Source organism: Mustela erminea, chromosome 11, assembly GCF_009829155.1.
Source record: "Mustela erminea isolate mMusErm1 chromosome 11, mMusErm1.Pri, whole genome shotgun sequence".
Classification (NCBI taxonomy): domain Eukaryota; kingdom Metazoa; phylum Chordata; class Mammalia; order Carnivora; family Mustelidae; genus Mustela; species Mustela erminea.
The window spans coordinates 94,867,777-94,884,737 of record NC_045624.1 but is presented as its reverse complement, the minus strand read 5'-3'; the positions used below and the strand labels follow the sequence as shown (position 1 = coordinate 94,884,737).

General features: G+C 56.5%; 1 protein-coding gene across 1 annotated transcript in view; it reads left to right on the top strand.

The window, feature by feature from the left end:
• Positions 1 to 16,961, top strand: part of PKD1L1 (polycystin 1 like 1, transient receptor potential channel interacting) — an 80,055-nt gene that overhangs the window by 867 nt on the left and 62,227 nt on the right. The window contains exons 3-11 of the mRNA XM_032304428.1: positions 591 to 889; positions 5,177 to 5,262; positions 6,086 to 6,443; positions 7,946 to 8,065; positions 8,498 to 8,666; positions 9,335 to 9,574; positions 11,024 to 11,156; positions 12,848 to 13,054; positions 15,960 to 16,141. Of these exons, the coding sequence (XP_032160319.1) occupies positions 591 to 889; positions 5,177 to 5,262; positions 6,086 to 6,443; positions 7,946 to 8,065; positions 8,498 to 8,666; positions 9,335 to 9,574; positions 11,024 to 11,156; positions 12,848 to 13,054; positions 15,960 to 16,141 (1,794 nt within the window). The remainder of the gene's footprint in view (positions 1 to 590; positions 890 to 5,176; positions 5,263 to 6,085; positions 6,444 to 7,945; positions 8,066 to 8,497; positions 8,667 to 9,334; positions 9,575 to 11,023; positions 11,157 to 12,847; positions 13,055 to 15,959; positions 16,142 to 16,961) is intronic.

The following is a 16,961-nucleotide window of genomic DNA, read 5'->3' as shown; positions in this document are numbered from 1 at the left end:
GAGCTGGCGACGTCACTGTCCCCCTGGTCACCCAGTGGTGGTTGCCGCCCCAGTGCCCTGGGCCACATAGCCGGCCACTGTTTTCCCAGAGAGCCCACGTTACTGGGTGGGCTCTGTAATTCAGACCGGGCCTCACGCATCCGGACTGGAGCTGTGAATAATGGCGCATTCCCAGTGCACACGCAGCGCATCACAGCACGACGGGCCACGGGCGGAAAGGCAGGTGCCCAGCCCATGTTGGGTGTTTTTCACAGAAACCTCAGAGGTTGTGACCTTCAGGGAGCATGGCCTGTACGGCCCTTACTTCAGCGCCAAGGGAGAGGATTTGCATTGCGGCTGGGATTAATGCAGCCAGAGCGGGGCTCTCAGATTGTAGCTGCCCTCAGTGTCCCCGTGTCCCCTGCCATCCTGGCTTCTGACTCCATGTACCTGGCATGTCTCACCAGTGCCTGGTGATGCTGGTGCCACTGGTCCTGGGACCCCACTTTGGGAACTGGGACAGTCAGCCCCGCCATCAGATTCCACTCGGTCTCCATCCCTTCTGCTCAGACCACTGTGTTCTCTGAAGCTGTCCTTCTCTCTCCCCACAGCTCCCTCGGCCACAATGGCTCAGCATGCTGGCCTCGTCCCAAGCAGCTCTGTCCCCCTGCTCAATGTCACCCTGGAGCCGTCTCCATGCACGTTCCTGCTGATGCGGTGGACCCCGCTGTCTGTGGCTTCCCAGACACGGATGCTCGGGCGCCGCCCTGTTTGGGGTTCGGGGTGCAGGTGGCTTCCCAAGCAGCTCTGCATCTGATAGTGGATTTCGGAGACGGCTCTGGGGTTCAAGTGACGGTCTGCAATGTGTCTGGAGGAATGGTGGTCACTGCCTACCACCAATTTGGAAAAGGTAGGGTACTTGGTGTCAGGATCTGAACCCAGGCAGGGAGTACAGGTACGGCGAGACCCTGGAGGTAGCACTGGTCACACCAGGGCTGAAAGGAGACCCCACTCCCACCCACTCCACCCGTGCCTGCCATGTTCTGATAACAAAGGCTTAGGTACCCACACTGTGCCTCCCCTATATACATTTCCTCATTGAGTCCCACCATCGCCCTGTCCTCCATTTGGAGGAGCACGGGGAAGCCAGAAGGTCAGGGGTTTGTCATGTGGTCACACACCTAGCGAGCCACGTGATCCCTCCACGGGGAAAGCTCTGAGCTTTGGTGTGGACTGCGGATACAGTCCTTCAGGTGCACACACACTCACACACATACACGTACACACTCGCACACACTCACACACTGCACGTGCACACACACAACATTGCACACTTGATCTTTTGCACTAAGATGTCAAACACTTTGTATTTAGGCAAAGTCACAAAAGCTGTCTTTCTCCAGACATCTTGGCACTAGAACCAATCTGTGTGGACAAGGACCGAGTCCCCAGAGCTGGTGTTGGGGGGCGGAGGCGGGGGGCAGAATTCCGACCTTGTCCTGCTCACCGGCACCATGTCACCGTTTGCTTTCTGTTTATTTTTTATTATTATTTTTTGAGTATGGTACATTCTCGAACTTCCAATCCCTACCTTATAGGGCTCTGGGGGCCATGAGTTCACCCCTCAGGCACAGTGCTTGTCTCTGAGATGTCTGCGCAGTTGAATATTTAGTACATTGGACTGTGCATTCCAGCCACGAGTCTGAGGGAGCTGGCTCTGCTTTCTTTTTATCTGAATGGCCACCCCCAGGTGCTGCTGGCTCTGCCCTTGGGGATCGGGAGAGCACCAGTCTCGCCACCCAGCCCGCCCTCCTCACCCCTGCTTGTGGGTTGGGTTCTGCTGTCTGTGCAGCTGAGCTCCCCTCTGTTACTCCTCTTTTCTAAAATTACTCTGGTTATTTTTACTTGTCTGTTTTCCCACGTGGACTTTAGACTCCCAGTGGCTCGCATGAAAACAACTTATTGGCCTTTTTGTCCATATAATGTTAAATTCATGAGTTGATTTCCGCAGATTGTTTATGTTCAAGAAGCTCCCCCCTCGTGAAAATACCTTTCTCTGCCCAAGTCTTCCTTGTGTCTTTAGGAGCATTTAAAAGTGTCTTCGCAGAAAAAGTACACGATTCTCGGGAGAGATTTTATTTTCTGTGCTGGGATATGTGGATCTTTTCTTTCATTTTCTCTTCCAGTGGGTCGTCATTGGGACATTTAAGAGTCACTCGTGTTCGCTATGAATTCTGTACCCTCTGTCGCTCTGAATGACCACAGTGTGTGTAGTTACTGTGAAGCTCACTCCTTAGTGTTGGCTGGTCACGTGAACAGTACTTACAGATGGGGACATGCCATCCCCGATCCTCCAAGCTGACACCTGTCCCGTCCTCGTCTCACTCACTCAGCGTGGCTGCTGCTTCCAGAACAAGGTGGCCGAGGACAGAGGATAGTGGCACCTTTGTTTCGAGATGCTTTTGGTGTCGCCTGTTAAGCTTGGTACCAGATTTGGGGCCGGTAGAACTTCCTGAATGTTGAGGAGCTTCTCATCTTTCCTCCTTTTTCAGGACTTTTTTTTTTAAATTTTAAACCCCAGTTAGGTCGCATACAGTGCGGTGTTAGTCTCAGGTGTGCAACACGGAGTCAACATTGCCTTCCATCATGGCAGGTGCGCTCCATCATCCCCGTCACCCGCCCCCCCCCCACCCCACCTCTCCTCTGGTGACCAGCAGCGTGTTCCCTGCAGCGAAGAGTCTGTTTCTTGCTTTGTCTCTTTCTGCCCCTTTGCTTTTTGTTTTGTTTCTTAAGTTCCACATACGAGTGAAATCGCATGGTGTTTGTCTTTTTCTGATGGACTTATTTTGCTCAGCGTAATACTTTCTAGCTCTATCTACCTCATCGCAAATGGCAAGAGGTCATTCTTTTTGATGGCTGAGTAATATTCGGTTGTATATATGTATGTATACACATACCAATCTTCTTTATCCGTGCGTCATTTGATGGACATTTGGGCTGTTTCCACAGTTTGGCTGTGGGTGACAATTCTGCTGTAAACATCAGGCTGCATGTGTCCCTTGAATCTGTAATTTTGTATCCTTTGGGTAAATGCCTCCTAGTGCAATTGCTGGGTTGTAGGGTAGCTCTGTTTGTAACTTTTGGAGGGACCAACATACTGTTTTCCAGAGTGGTCGCACCAGTCTGCATTCCTACCAACTGTGTAAGAGGGTTCCTATCAAGGGTTTTTAAATTTTTTAAATTTTTAATTTTTAAAAAATGTTTTATTTAGACACAGAGAAAGAAAGGGAGCCCAAGAGCAGGGAAGGGCAAAGGGAGAGGGAGAACCTGAATCAGACACCGTGTGATATATGGAGCCCAATATGGGGCTCAATCCCAGGGCCCTGAAACCATGACCTGAGCTGAAATGAAGTCGGATACTCAGGGGTGCCTGGGTGGCTTAGTCAGTTAAGTGCCTGCCTTTGGCTCAGGTCATGATCCCACGGTCCTGGGGCCAACTGCATCGAGTCCCCTGTTCAGCAGGGAGTCTGCTTCTCCCTCTCCCTCTGCCCTTCCCCACTCTTGCTCTTTTTCTCTCTCAAATTAATAAAAAAATCTTTTTTTTTTTTTTTAAAAAAGGAACCAGTCTTGGAATTTGGAAATCGACTGCATTTCCTCTTCTAAGTTTATCAATTTCTGCTTTTATCTTTACTGACTTCTTCCTGCTTTTAAACAATGCTTTTGTCTGGGTTTCCATTTATAGTTGGATGCTTGCATTATTATTTATTATTTAAGTAAAATCACCACCTGTCGCATGGCCTTTCTTGTGTTCTGGCTTCAGTATTAATTCAAAGTTCCAGCCCATCATGATGAGCAGATATTTTCTCCCATTTTGCTTAAAAAACATGCCAAGGTTGTCTTTGTGGCTTAAAACCTGGTCAGTGTTAGAAATGAAGCGATCACAGCTGGCAGGTTGTCGGGTGTCCTAGCCCCGTGTCCCTCATCAGAGCGGGCGTGTTGGCCCCTCACCTCTTCATGTCCTGAGCACCTGCGCTCCCCCTCTGTCTGGTCCTCCTGATCACACCCCTGCCAGGAACACATGTGCATGTGTGCGAGTGTTATATGTGAGTGTGAGAGCGTGTGAGGAGGAGGGGGACCTGGCCTGAGGCAGGATTTGGGGGGTCCTCCCCCTCACTCCCTCTCTGTCTCAGCAAATAGCCCAGCACCTCTCTGTCCCACGCTCTCGTGATTGCTGGATCCTAGAGTAAGGCTGTATCTAGTTTTAAAGAAACCACCCTACTGTCCCTCAAAGCAGCTGCACCATATTTTTTAAGTTTATGTATTTATTTATCTAAGTCATTTCTATGTCCGGCATGGGTCGGGGACTCGCGACCTTGACATCTGGAGTCGCCCACTCCTCTGACGGAGTCGGCCAGGCGCCCTGCATGGGCGGTCTCACATCCCCACCAGCGGTGAGCGAGCGCTCCTGGGCCCCACATGTTGGCCAACGGTGGGTGTCGTCGGGGGCAATCGGGGCTGTCCCTGAGTGGTGTGGTTCCCATGTACTCGGCCTTGACGCGGGATGCGGAGCATCTTGTATGTGCTGGTCCCTGTCTCACCATCTTGGGTGCCGTGCCTCCATCCAGAACGCCCCCGTCCAGTTTCTGATCAGGCCGTCTGCTTGCCTATTCATTGAGTGTTGAGAGACCTCCATACATTGGCACAGCGGCCCGGATCAGACGCATCGTTCAGAATAGGCTTGTCAGGAAGACTCGTGGAATACTGGTCCCACTTCTTCCATACTCAGACTTGTTACATGTGAATGACAGCTTGCTGCCTCTTCCGTCCTGGTCACACGTTCTTTTCTTGAGGAACGGAGGGGTTTCTCTGCCTTTATCTGGCCCAAGTGGGGTCCTTGAACTGACATCATCTGTATCTGATGTCAGGATCAAGTGCATGTTCTCCGGCCACAGACAGGGACTCAGAAGTGCAGGGGCTGGGTCCTCGTCCTCGGGGCCGTGGGGAGCTGTCCGCGGGACCGTCCACACTTCTGGGCTGTGGGGCTCTACGGTCAGCTTCCTTTTTCCTCCTTGGAGACGACTTGATGGCTTTGTCTGGCTCAAAGTCATTGTTTAGATGTGAGGTCCCTGTGCGGGAACGCGTCTCGGCGCCGGCTGTCCCACGTCAACTCGGTCTGCTGCGCGCTGTGCCTTTCCAGGGTGTCGGCATGAGAAGTGCAGGGGCTGGGTCCTCGTCCTCTGGGCCGCGGGGAGCCGTCTGCGGGACCGTCCACACTTCTGCGCTGTGGGGCTCTACGGTCAGCTTCCTTTTTCCTCCTTGGAGACGACTTGATGGCTTTGTCTGGCTCAAAGTCATTGTTTAGATGTGAGGTCCCTGCGCGGGAACGCGTCTCGGCGCCGGCTGTCCCATGTCAACTCGGTCTGCTGCACGCTGTGCCTTTCCAGGGTGTCGGCATGCTTCGTTTCCTTTGTTTCGGGAAGGATTTTTTTAAAAAGATTTTTATTTATTTGAGAAGAAGGACATGAGTGGGGGGAATGGCAGAGAGAGAGGGAGAAACAGATTCTCCGCTGAGCAGGGAGCCCCATGAGGAGCTTGATCCCAGGAACCTGGGATCATGATCTGAGCCAAAGGCAGATGCTTTGAGCCAACCAGGCATCCCCAGGAAAGATTTTTTTTTTTTAATTATGTCTTTAAGTCATTTCTGTGCTGGCATTTCAGCTTTCTTTATGGCACTCTGGCCAGGCATGTGCTAAGTCCCTTTGCTTCTCAAATCCTTTCTGGTCCTTTCACCTGGCTTATCCTTCTCGCTTTGCCTCCAGGTCCCTCCTGTCGTGCTCTCTGGTCTGTTTCCCTCCCGCCAGCCGGCTGCACCCCACCCCTCACTTCCTAGAAGGTCAGTGTGTGCATGTGTGTGTGCGTGTGTGTGCGGGTGTGTCTGTGATCGTCACAGCTCTTGCCTTCTCTTGCCTCACCGCAGAGTGATGATGTCTGTTTGCTTCCTTGTGGATACGTTCCAGTGTGTCGTTCCTGGGACCCAGGGCCGCGTGAGAACACAGCATCCTTGGTTAACAAACGACTAAGACATTCACGGTGCCGAGCATGAAAGCACACGCCAAGCCCTGTTGCATGTGACGTGCCCCGCACGGCTTCCCTGCCTACGAGGTGGCCCCTGCGGCAAGAGAAGGCCACCCATGCTGGTCCATCCCCAGAGGATTCACCCCTCGTCACCCTTGCACGGACGTTCAGGGTTGCACGTGCTCTTAGTAACTATCACGTGCCTCTTCTCTTTCCAGGAGGAGTCCATGTGCTCCGGGCATTTATCTACGAGTTCTGTGGAACTGAAAAGGAGCTGGGGCCTTACTTTGTGGAGGTCGGCCCTGCGGCCGTGTCCGTGTTCATGAATTCCAGCAGCATCCACAAGGACGAGCTTCTCCTCTTTGCCGGCCCCAGCGTGGGTCAGGAAGGTAAGAGACACACGTGGAGTCAAGCGCCCAGACCCGCCTGGGCTGGCGCAGTACCATCCGGGTCCAGCTGACTGTCTGCACACACACGCATTCATCCTTTCCCCCTCCTCATTGGCAAGGCGCTGTGCTCTGAGGGGCATGTGTGGATGAAGTCCCCAGGTCCTGGTCTCAGGGTTGGCAGTCTAGGAAAGGCATCGAGGTCGGTGTCAGAAGCACAGGAGCTGGGGATGGATGAGCGCTCACAGGGGTCAGGCCGTCTGCTCATGCTCTGCTCTCATCAGCCCCCAGTCACCAGCGAGGGGCCCCACATCTGCTCAGTGTGGTAGACGAGGAACTTGGGGGTTCAGCAGGGCGGGAGCAGGGCATCAGGCACGTGTCAGCATCACGTGGAGGGAAGAGTCATGGGCAGACACGGGCGCCTGTTGAAGACGGCCGCAGAGTGCTCGGCCTGAGTGGCTGGGGGGATGGGTTATGTTTCCCAGAAGCAGGAGGAGGGGAAGCCAGTGTGGCACGTGTCCCGAGGCACCCGCTCACGTGAAGGTCTTTGAACCTTGTTCCCCACACTGACCATCCGGCTTCCATGTGGTTGGCCTCGCGGGAGCCTCTCCACCCAAGAAATTAGAGCTGGCAGGGGGTGGGTGGCCAGCCTGTCCCTGGTGATCCTGTGTCAGGAGCTGGAATCGGAGGGCACAGGTGCACATGGCATGCCGTGTCCCGCGCAAATACGCACATGTGTTTCGTTCTGTGGATGGTGCCACGTTCCCACCTGCGGAGCCTCAGCTGCTGCCGTGGAGGGTGTCTCTGTCAGCCACAGTGTCAATTCCTCAGAATTCTAAAGCTCGGGTGAACGGGACAGCACTCCGTGTGACCGTTGTTACAAATGAACCTTTCTCCCCGTGCAGGGAAAAACGACACTGGGCAGCAGTGCTTGAAGGGAAAGACCCCTCCTTTCCTCATGCAGACACGCAGGCTCTTCTGAGCCCCCCCAGACACGCCAGTCCTCTGGGACCCAGCAGGATGTGTGGTGCCTGTCCTCCGCGTACGCCCATGCACACACGCCCACGCACGCACACACACATGCACACACACACGTGTGCTCCTGTCCTGTATGTGCGGCACTTTGCATTTTGTATCTGAGGGGTCACCAGCCCGAGGCTCACCCGGGGCCCCGTTGAGGGCCTTGTGCAGTAAGACAGCCCTTAGTGTGCCCATCGGGGAGATCCTTCAACACAAGGCCGTCCAGCAATGATGAACACGCCCGCCCCGAGCACAGCCGCTCTCGGGAGCAGCAAACACCAAACAGTGTTGTGAGAGACGTTCTGGACAAGGCCCGTGGCCCACGGGCCTGTCCAACCTCCAGGCTCCTTCGTCAGAACTTGAACCTCACCGGACCTCAGAGGCGGAGAGTAAACGATGGAAAATACTGGTCATCCACCACGTGAGACGGAGGTATGGCCCTTCCGGCCCTCACACGTGTTCGTTGTGTTTTGTCGTCTGTTCAGGCTCTGTTGTCTCGCATCGATTTCCAGCCGGTCCCTCGAGCAACGTGACCTTCACATCTCAGAGCCCAGCGGGGGGCGGCCGGGCGTGGGGCCGTGTGACCGTCCGGTATCACATGCAGCGTATGTCCTCCCTCCGAGTCCGGCTGGGTAGGGCCCCGGAGGTCGCCTGGTGCTCTGCTGAGCTCTGCTGAGAGTCGCGTTGGCCCTCGAGCCAGCTCTGTGCTCCCCTGCAGTTCGTTCTAGTGCTGTCTAGAAACCACACACATCAAGGCTTCGGCCTGAAGCTGTGGGGTGGGTCGCGGTGTAGAAGCCTCCCCTGCCCCGGCCCCGACTTGTGCTCTTTGGGGAGAGCTCGCAGGTGGTCGCTTTCACTTTATGAGCTACGGCTTCGCTGGCCTTTGATCTGGGGCCAGAGTTGCCAGCGGGTTCCCACTGCAGCCCTCCATGTGGGATGGGGACCATCCCTCCCGGCGCCCTGTGTGGGAGGTGAGGGCGTCCCTGCACGGCCCCGCCCTCCGCGCAGACGCTTCTCTCCCTCCCCCACTCTCACAGCCGTCTCTGTCTACACAAACGGAACTGTGTTTGCCTCCGACACCCACATCAATTTTCTGGCTGTTACCGAGGAAACGACCCCCCTGGAGTTCATGTGGTCATTTGGAGAAGGTCCAGCCGTGAGGACAACGTCCAGAAGCCTTAAGAAAAGACTCAGCACCCCTCAGTGGTGAGTGCGCGGGCGTCACAACAGGCGGCTGCGGGAAGCTTGCCCGCAGCACGCCCACAGACTCCCCCACTGCCGCTGCCCTGATTTCGGACGCCGCTGCGGACAGGAGGGGCACACGGGGAAGGCTAAAGGATGATGAAGTCCCTCCCGCCTAAGCTAGGGGTGGGTGTGCGGCTTTGGAACCAGCGGTTCTGGGATCAGATCCCACCTTCTCCACCTAAGTCAGTCCCCATCCAAGTCCCGGTCCCAGTGCTGCTCCTGCCGCTCTGCACATGACTGACACGAAGACGAGGGGTGGTCCCACTGTCCCACTACCTCTCCCAGTGAGTGGGGAACCGTGGGGGCTGGGGTGCCTGCAGATGAAAATGCCCCCTCCCCCAACCTTTCTTTCTTTTTTTTTTTTTTTAAAGATTTTATTTATTTGACAGAGATCACAAGTAGACAGAGAGGCAGGCAGAGAGAGGGGAAGCAGGCTCCCCGCTGAGCAGAGAGCCCGATGCGGGGCTCGATCCCAGGACCCTGAGATCATGACCTGAGCTGAAGGCAGAGCTTAACCCACTGAGCCACCCAGGTGCCCTTCCCCCCACCTTTCTCGAGGCTGCTCTCTACCTCTGACCTGCTCTTGTCCCCCACCTGCCCTTCCTGCCCCCTTGGCGGTCCCCCCGCAGGTACAATGTGACGGTGCGGGCCACCAGCGGGCTGGGCAGCGTGGCCTCGGAGCCCCGCCGCATCAGGACGCAGAGGAGAATTGTTGTCAATCGGCTCGCATCCCCCTCCTCAGCTCTGCTGAACACCAGTGTGACGTTTGAGTTCAGGCTCAACTTCGGCACCGACGTCACTTTCCTCTGGGACTTTGGGGACGGCATCGTGGGCCCGGGGGACCATTTAGCCAGTCACACCTATAGCAGGTGAGCGGCTCTGTCACAGGCACAGCTCTGTGGTGGCAGCTGGAAGGGCCTTTGTGAGGCGTGAGCCCCTCGTTCTCCACAGCCGACCTGGCAGTACATGCAGTTGGCAGATACCGAGGAGAGTCAGATAAACCTGCTGTCCAGGAGCTCACGGTCCGGGGCCTGGGGCCGGCAGGCAGGAAAACAGTCACTATGAGCACCAGGAGGCAGGGACAGAGCCGTGAGATGAGGGGTGGGGGCGCAGATAGAGGTAGAAGGTGCCGGAAGGACTACCAGGGGCTCACTGTTTGCTGAAGAGCTTGGGCTGTGTCCTTTCATTTGGCATTTACTGAGCACCTGCTGTTTACCTCGAAGGAAGCATTATGGAGATCCAAGCACTGCTGGGCCTGCCTGGGGGAGGTGGGCGTGTCCACAGGAAACCACCAAGACAAACTGTAGGATTTCCACTGTCAAGGTTAGGGGAATGGTGAAGGGCAGGCAGGCCAGGTCTGAGCCTGAGCCTCCCGGCAGCTGCTGCTCAGGGAGGGGTGAGCCCTACCCTGGATTGCCCAGGCCGTGCAGACCTCTGGGCGAAGCTGGGCCTCCGGCTGGCATGGCACTGTTACGCTGCCGTAATGAAGTAGTGACAGATGCAGAAGGGCCCAGAAGCGAGGCATGTGTGGTCGGCAGCAGCAGGGAAAGACAGCCGACCTCCCTGAGTGCGGGACTTCCTCGAGAGCCCCCGTGGCCTCGCCACCCACAAGGACATGCCCGAATGGCCCAATGCGAGCTCTCCCTGTGCGCCTCCTCCGTGGGAGGTGGGTGTTCACGGGAGGAAGGAGTTGATCGGGGGCGCCTGGGCAGGCTCCCCCAGGGGCACACCTGGGCCCCAGACCTGGGGATATGCTCTGTGGCTCCGGGATGGACACGCACTGCTCCATACCCCTGCCTCAGTGTCCCAGGGGTCCCCAACCACCTGGACCCTGAGGGGGACCCCACAGCCTGCACTGGGGTCAGCAGGACCCACCCTCCTTAGGGACACACCATGACAGCAGGTGGCACTCTGGTCCCGTGGCTCAGGGAGCAGAGCGGGAAGATCATGCCCACTTTCCAGGTGAGGGGCCAGGGTGCCCATCACATGGAGGGTCACCCTGTGGGGCACAGATGGGCCAGGCCATGGCCACCGGGATCTGTCCCCACGGAACAACTGTTTCTCCGTCAGCAGGTGACATCAGTCTGGGAGCTGGGCGTCTGGCTTGCCCTGCAATGGGCAGGCAGCTGGTGTGTTAACTAGGCAGCAGATGGCCCCTGCGGACCAGCCTCATGAGCAGACGCCCTCTGTGCTCACGGGTGGGCTGTCTGGCCGTCGGGTCCCACAGTGACGCGGTGGAGGCTCTTACGAAGGGGGAGGGAGAGGCAGACGCCTGGTGGGCTGGGTGTTTGCATTCCTGTGTGCTGTGGCCCTTGCAGGGAAGGAGAGTTCACTGTCCAGGCCCTTGCCTTTAATGACGTCAGCGCCGCCTCCCTGCGAAAGCATCTGTTCATTGTGCGGGAGCCCTGCCAGCCGCCCCCCGTGCGGAACATGGGGCCCGGGAAGGTGCAGGTAGACTGGGCCTGGGAACAGCGGGATTTTGGGGAACAGACACCAGGGGGGCGCCTCTTGGGGCTTCTGAGGGCCCTGGCAAGGTTGGGGGGATAGCGGGGGGAGGGCCTCGTCCTGGCCTTTAAGGGGCCTTATTGGCCTTGATCGCTCTGGTGTTCGGTTTGGCCTGCTTTGAGGGGCTGTTTAGAAATTGCTTGTGCAGGCCTGGGCTGTTCAGTAGTTAGCCCTCTGCTTCCCGCTCAGGTCACAGTCCCGGGGTCCTGAGATCGAGCCCTGCATTGGACTCTGCTCAGCGGGAGCCTGCTTCTCTCTCTGCCTGCCGCTCCCCTGCTTGTGCTCTCTCTCTCCTGCTCTCTGTCTCTCAAATAAATGAATTTTCTTTTAAAAAAAAGAAATAGCTTGTGCCAAGCACTCAAGCATTTTCAGGAGAAAGGGATGTTTGGATTCCTGTGAAGTCAACAGCCAAAAAGACACGATTGGTCCCTTCCCAAGCATGCACTGTGGGTTAGGAGAAGGACGGTGGTGTTTTACTTCTTTTGTTCCTCTGAGGTAGAGCAGATTTCCCATGTCAGGGCAGAAGTGTCTGTGACACATGGAAATCCAAGCTGTGACTTGGCTGCATTTCCAGACTGCACGCTGGGCCTCCGACCAGGGTCCAGGGTCAGGTACCTCCCACCGGGGAAGAGGTGGCGGGGATCGGGGGACCCACAGAAGAGCCCCCAGGGCAAGGTCTGGATCGCTCCTGCCACATGGCTCCTGCAGGATGGGAACGGCCCCTTACAAGCAGGACCCGAGCCCCCATTAGGCCAGCACACACCTGTGTGTGTGCACGGACAGTGGGCTTTCCGGGTCTGGGGGATGGACAGAACGTCAGAGGGACCCTACCATGGAGATGGGATGGCCAGGAACCAGGAGAGATAGGCTGCATTTAAATCGTGACTCTGCTCTCAGGTTGAGGCACCGGATGTGGCCTGTCCCTGGTTAGACATGGTCCAGGGGTGTCGTCCACAGCATGTGGTCCAGACTGTTACTGGTGATGTGACCCGGGGTTCTGTTCTAAAGAGAAGGACTCAAGTGTTTTTCATTCTTGAAACAAAGGAACCAACACTGATGAGTCCATTTTTCCTTTATAATATTTTTTCTTGTACACATTTTCTGGAAGTGTAAGGGAAGGAGGAAATCATTTGGAACGCAGCAAGAGAGCCCCACTGTGTCCCTGGACACACTTAAGGAAGGCCAAGGTCCACTTCTAGTGTTAAGGAATACCGGTTTTAAAATCTCATTTCCCAACTCCTTCTAGACGTTTACCCTTTTCCCTTTGTTGTGGGAGATTTTCATTGAACTGTCCTGCAAGGAAGCTTTTGTGCTTGTTCCCTCTCTTGCTGTGTCTCTCTATGTCAAATAAATAAATACAATCTTGGAAAAAAAAATAAATAAAATGGTTTTTTAAAAAGACGTATTTATTTTAAAGAGAGAGAACATGAGCAGGGGAGGGGCCGAGGGAGGGAGAGAGAATCCCAAGAAGGGTCCCTGCTGAGAGTGGAGCCTGAGGTGGGGCTCGATCTCACGGCCCTGCGATCGTGACCCAAGCGGAAATCAAGAGTCAGGCACTTAACCCGCGGAGCCACCAGATGCTTCTCTGTGGCATCAAGCATAACAGACATTTCGAGACCTCTCTCTCTAACCCGCAGGTGTGGCGGTCTCAGCCTCTGACCCTGACCGTGACATTCGAGTCTGCAATCCTCTGTGACATCTCCCAAGGCCTCTCCTACACCTGGACCTTCTGGAACTCCCAGGGGTGGCCAGTGGCCCTGCCCCCCACCGTCAGCACGCACAGGCAGACAGTCACTGTCCCCAGCTACTTCCTGGCGCCCGGCAACTACACTGCTCTTGCCAGGGTAGGTGGTCCAAAGACATTTGTCCCACCAGCCCAGGAGCAGGAGCTCAGCCCTGTCCCTCCAACTTGCTGTACCCGAGATAATGACGGTCATCACAACACGTGGGCTGGGCTGCTGAGAAATGCTTAGCACCTCTCAGAGAGCAAGTTGCGTGTCCAAACGCAGGAAAGTCATCGTGAAAATCTCGTTCTTTCAGCAGAAGCTTCCTGAGCATGTGTTTTGACGGTGTCGCTGAGGTAGTCCCGAAATGTCAGGGAGTGTCTGTGTCGTCACAGAGCGTCCCACCTGGAACGGGAGGGCATGTTAGTCAGACCGCAGAGTCCAGGAGGACACCCTGCGGACCGGGCTGCTGCCGGCACTTGGTGTATTTTGGCTGGAAAAATGGTGAAAATATGTCATGGTCCTTTCTAGAAGAGTTGGCCTCATGGAGCAGAGTCTGTTTGCAGGTAGAGACCAGCCTGCGTTTTCCTGCTGTCTCAGAGTTCCCCGGGGAGCTCACCACCTCCCAGGGAGGGGTGGCTGTGAGCCAAGAGAGGGTTCCAGAATGGCAGAGGCCAGGACGGTCCCCTAGAAGCACACAGGGTTTGTGAGGGTGGGTGGGGGGACACAGGGCTGAACACATGAGTAGGAGGTTCTCTGAAGACCAGGGGAAGGCAGAGATGGAGCGATCGGGCCTCAGGGGGCCGTGATGGCAATGTTGGAGGGAGGGCAGTGGATGTGGGGGCGGGGGGGAGTGTGCTGGGTCTCCGGGCGGAGGCCAGGAGCAGTGAGGGAGAAGGGAGGGCAGGCAGCCCTTGTGTTTTGGGGCTGGGGCAGGGGAAGGAGCCAGACAAGGAGGCGAGGTTTGGTCCGTCTGTATTAAGCATCATAAGGATCTGTGTCACTAGTTTTCCTTAAATTTTAAAATAGTGGAAACGTTTTATTAGTTATAGTTTAAACAAACAAACAAACAAATAACACTTGTTCCCATAATGGTCTGTGTTGTTTTTAGTTTAACACAGCTTAACATCTTCATGTCCGATGTCACTTGGGCAGCGGCGAGTAGGTGTCCTGTTTCCGTGACTGCCCCTGAGCTCTCCTTGTCGCTGAGGAACCTGGGAAGTGACTCCTGGAAGGGTAGATTTCAGGGGAATGACAGGGCCAGAGCAGATCCTGGGAGGTCCACTGGACCGTGTTACCAGCCTAACCGCCAGTGTCCCAGCTGGGCACGAATGGGGTGGTGGAGTGTGTCTGAGGCAGGCGTCTGTCCAGCCTTGCCGAGAGGCCACCTGTCTGGTCTGGCCCCAAACTTAGCAGACCCCAGATGGTGTTGTCGGTTTTGTTAGAAATAGCTATTCCTGCGGGGTCTGGTTCATACTGCGTAAGGTCACTAGTGCCATGTGACCTGGCAAAAAGAGAAAGGGACAGGACAGCCCATGGGGTTTCCCTTCGATCCACTGGTTCTGAGCAAGTGTGTGCAGCTGGGTAAGGTGTGCGAATGTGGGCATGGACACGATCGGTGAGACCACGTGCCGGTAGCCTGTGCGTCCGGTGGCGAGAGCTCCTTTCCCCCAGGCTCTGGACAGTGGGGTTGCGGCACTTGTCCTGCCTCTGTGGAAAGAGTGGAGGCTGGGATCCAAGCTGCCAGGTGCGGCGGCTCCATGTTGGCACGCTTGGTCGCGAGCCTGTCATTGCCCACGAGTGGCTCAGACGCGTCTTCCTTCAGGTCATGGGACCTGCCCTGTTGAGGTGCTTCTGCCGATGTCTGAGCTTGTCTTCACGTTGCCTCGGTGGGTCATACCCTCCGATGTGCAGACCTCCTGCTGTCACTGCCATGCTGACCAGCAGCACCCCGCATGTCCCCATCTTTGGACATTCCTGATGGTTCCTCCAGCGGCAGGAGGGGCTGAGCAGAGATGGAGGTGTAGGTGGGCGTGGGATCACACATTTGGTCGATGGCTGTTGGGGCCCCACGTGGGAAAGCCGCCAGCAGGGAACCTCGGGTGCCTTTCTGAAGGAAGTCACAAAGAACCGGGCCCAGACCCATGAAAAGAGCAGCAAGTGTGACGCTGTTGTTCCAGATTGTGTCACATTCTCAAAGAGACTTTGAATGGCGGGTTTACAAAATGTTCCAGTATTCCCGAGTTTCAGAATCATTGTCTTACAGTTCATTTACGTTGCTTCAAGACTGTTGCACGAGGGCTAGAAATGTAGATTTTTTTTTTTTTTGAGATTTTTTTGGAGAGAGAGTAGGAGCAGGGGGAGGGGCAGAGGGAGAGTCTGAAGCAGACGCCCCACTGAGTGTGCAGCCAGACGGGGCTCGATCTCACAATCCTAAGATCATGACCTGAGCCGAAATCAAGAGTCAGCTGCTCCAGTCAGGTGCCCCAGAAATGTAGCTTACAAAAGGCCAGCTAATGTCATCCAAGACCGAGGACAAGCTTCCTGACGGCGGAGCAGGCTTGGCAGCTGGCCCGTGTGCTGATGACCGGGACCATATCATCAAAGGTGTACCTGGGGAGTCGCAGCTCTGTGTGCCCCCAGACGTGAGTACATGTCCCTGCCCGCCCCTGCCCCAGCCACCTTGGCTGCACTGGCACACAGTAGGCGGTTTCTCTGACACAGGTGACTGGTGGGTATTCAGAATAATGGAGAGTCTTGGTGAGGCACTGTTGGAGCTGGCGGCACGCTTACATTCACAGTTTCCTTCCAGCGTTATCTTGTTTTTGAACTTACTTATTTGCTTCGAAGTCATCTCTACACCCAAGGTGGGGCTGGAACTCATGACCTCGAGATCAAGAGTCACACGCTCCACCAGTGGAGCCCACCAGGTGCCCTAGTCTCCTTGCAGCGTCAGAGGGTGTCTGGCCCCAGCACGCCTCCTGCCCAGTCCCCTGGGTGACGCCCCCTTGTCACTGCGTTCCAGGTCCAGGTGGTAGGCAGCGTGGTGCACAGCAGCTACAGCGTGGCGGTGGAGGTGCGAGCCCGGGCCCCTGTCAGCGTCATCTCCGAGGGCACGCACCTGTTCCTCTCCAGAGCCCCCTCGTTCCCCGTCGTCCTCACGGGCTCCCAGTCCTACGACCCAGACCACCCAGGGGCCGTCCTCAGGTGAGCACGCAGGAGCCCGACTCACATCTCCCCCGGGAGCCGAACATACGGGAGATGGGGGGACGGCTGTCACTCAGATGGGAGTAGCGCTGGACATCGGTGTTTGAGAAGTGAGGCTGCCGTGTGTCAGTGTGTGCGTTGCGCAGCTCACAGGCAGCGGACGCAGCTTCCTGTGGACTGGAGGCCGGCAGGCGGAGGGAGGGCCAGCCGCCTCCTGGTTCCTAGCTGGTTCTCGCGGCGTCCTCACGGGGCGGGTGGGGAGGGGGTGCCGGGGGCTCCGCCATAGGCATGCCATCTGTCCCTTCCCGGAGGCTCCATCTCCTCGACCTAACCCCTCCCAAGGCCCCTGTCGTCACTCCGTCACACAGGGCGTTGGGTCTCCACATCATAGCGGGACCCCTCAGTCCTTGGCAAACACGTTTCTCTGTGACTGACGTTCTTGCTCTGACGAAGGGGGGACTTGAGCTCCGCGTGCCCCTCTTCCCACGCTGCTGGAGGTCCCCCGCTCAGACCTTGGTCCCCCTCCCCATCCACACACCCTCCCTGGTGGCCTCACCTGATTTCCTGATGGGACCCGATCCGTGTGACAGTCGCCTCCAGCAAGCATCCTGCGTCCGCACTGCTCTTGGCCTCCAGGCTGGGTGTCCCGCCGTCTCCAGCCTGGTCCCCGGGTGGCCTCCCATCTCTGCTGACAGAGGGGTCCTTCCCAGCATTCAGGCCAGTCTTCACGGAGCAGGTGGACGGAGTCTGTGAGAGCCCCGTCACCGCCCTGCCCCCCCCTTCCATCTGCGCTCAGACATCACACGCCTGGGGAGGCTTC